This window comes from Papilio machaon, chromosome 20 (genome assembly GCF_912999745.1).
Source record: "Papilio machaon chromosome 20, ilPapMach1.1, whole genome shotgun sequence".
NCBI classification, from domain to species: domain Eukaryota; kingdom Metazoa; phylum Arthropoda; class Insecta; order Lepidoptera; family Papilionidae; genus Papilio; species Papilio machaon.
The window spans coordinates 6,682,497-6,684,820 of NC_060005.1; the positions used below are offsets into that span (position 1 = coordinate 6,682,497).

Consider the following 2,324-nt stretch of genomic DNA (forward strand, 5'->3'; position numbering starts at 1 on the left):
TAACATGAGCGGACACGGTGTGAAGTTGTACATTAACGAGTTCTCTAAATGCGAGACTGATGCCAGACTTGACGGCAAGGTGGCTCTGGTGACTGGGGCTACGTCCGGCATAGGCCTCGAGACCGCCAAGAACTTGGCCAAACGAGGCGCCAAGGTCATCATCGCAAGTCGCAATCCCGCAAAGCTGGCCAAAGCCAAGGATGACATAATCCAGTACGGAGGACATACCAACGTTTTCACAAGGCAAGTCGACTTTGAGTCTTTGACATCTATTCGAGGATTTGCCCAGGAAACTGTTGCCATTGAACCACGATTGGATATTTTGATGAATAACATTGGAGCTGTGGGTATACGAGACGGATTAACTGAAGACGGTCTTCATACTATGATGCAAGTCAATTACTTTGGTGGTTTCCTATTGACTTTCCTGCTGTTCCCGTTGCTAAAAGCATCCGCACCGAGTCGAGTCATCAACGTCTCGTCTATCGCTGTTATTCTTGGACAAATTGACTTTGACCATTGGAATGATGTTGGTCAATACGCCAGCTTTGGTTTCTATAGCAACGCGAAGTTGGCCCAGCTTTTGTCTACTGTGGAAATGAACAAGAGGATCGAGGGCAGCGGCGTCAGTATTTACACGTTCGATCCTGGAATGACTAGAACATCTATCGCCCGATATTTCGAAAGCAATTTCGTGAAACAATTTTTAAAAATTTTTGGACGACGTACGGATGCTGTTGTGAAGTTGCCAGTATTCTTGGCCGCCGATCCGAGCGTCGCCGACAAAAGCGGCAAACACTTTAGAGACTGTAAGGAATTCTACAGTAGTTGGTATGTTAACGATACGGCGCTGACGAAAAAACTTTGGGAAGTATCTAGAGGACTCGTTGGAATTAAGAAAGAAGAAGATTGGGAAATGAAATTACAGATTTAGTTTCCCAATCAGGTTAAATTAAAGAATAATGTAAAAGGTTTTTGTGTAAGTGATGTGATTTGGGTGTAATTTTGCATTGGGTCGTTCAATTCGTAATCTACCTAGGAGTATCATGGGTCTATAGTCAATCTGATTTAATTTATTGAATTTTACAACAAATTTTTAGGCTGACGGAGCTAAGAATAATGTAATTTTGTTTATCTGTGATATTTTATACTTGTACCTGTAAATAGTACCAACTATTTTAAATTTAATGTAAAACTTAATAATTCTTTATGATGTTTATATCAGGTTTTTATGAAATAGTTCTTTTCTGAAGAGTATACGCAAATTGGCCAATATATGTTAAAATTTCTGACATAATGATTGAATGACAAGGTCAGATTTATGCAACAAGACATTGGCCTAAAATGGGCCTACTATTTTACATTACCAGTTTTGAAGGTCACACAAGAACAGAAAATTAATATTATAACTTGCAAGGTTTGTTAAATCTAGGCCTACGGCTACGCATTGCTAAAGACTACGCATTTGTAATTGCGGATGTGTATGGGTAGAGATCGCCTTACTATTTCGGCGAATTCCGGTGAGCGCTGGTCCGTTTTCCACCTTATGATATAAAAAAGATTAGAATTGTTTATTACCTGACTCGAGCTAAGGTATTTAATTTTTTGTTAAAATGTACCTTTTCGATAAAAAGGGCAATAAACTCATTTTTGGGGCCTTTGACCTTGAATATTTTTATTCCAAGTTCAAGATCGATGGGGAATTTTCGAGGTACACACATAATAGGGTTCCGAACATTTCTATCAATTTTCAATTTTTGCTTATTATTGTAACTTCATTATTTAATATGACCAGATCAATTGTCCTGTAAAATATTTTAAAAAGACAAAGGATTATAGGCAATCAGTAGTAAACTTCACTGTGTAATTCCCAGTACAGTTCACTATGATGTGTTCTCTCCCTCAAAAGTAATATGGGCCTAGCATGACTATTTTGACAATCAAATTTTCCAAAATTAGTATATGTACTTTACGCCTGATACAAATATTTTATCATAAACTAGCTGTCGCCCGCGACTCCGTTCGCGCGCTGTTAATAACCTTATATGACACGTTCGTAGATTTACCATAGCAGCGCCATCTATTGATTACTTACTCAACTCAGTCGAAAGGTATCGACATCTGTTAGAATCATTTGGAGTTAACAGATAATTGTGATTGTCGAATAATAACAGACAAATAATTAGCAATAAATTAAAATTGCGACTATAATTTGAGATTTAAACTATCCTATCTCTCAAGTTGGATCGAACTGCACATGGTGTGCGAATTTTATTATAATCGGTTAAGTGGTTTAGGAGTCCATTGACGACAAACATTGTGAC

The 2,324-nt window shown here is 38.0% G+C and overlaps 1 protein-coding gene across 1 annotated transcript; it reads left to right on the forward strand.

The window, feature by feature from the left end:
• LOC106711454 (retinol dehydrogenase 11) lies at positions 1-1,691 on the forward strand. Its single transcript, XM_014503768.2, has one exon. It carries the CDS (start codon positions 5-7, stop codon positions 932-934), a length of 930 nt encoding a protein of 309 aa, XP_014359254.2. The 5' UTR covers positions 1-4; the 3' UTR covers positions 935-1,691.
• The last annotated feature ends 633 nt before the right edge of the window (positions 1,692-2,324 follow it).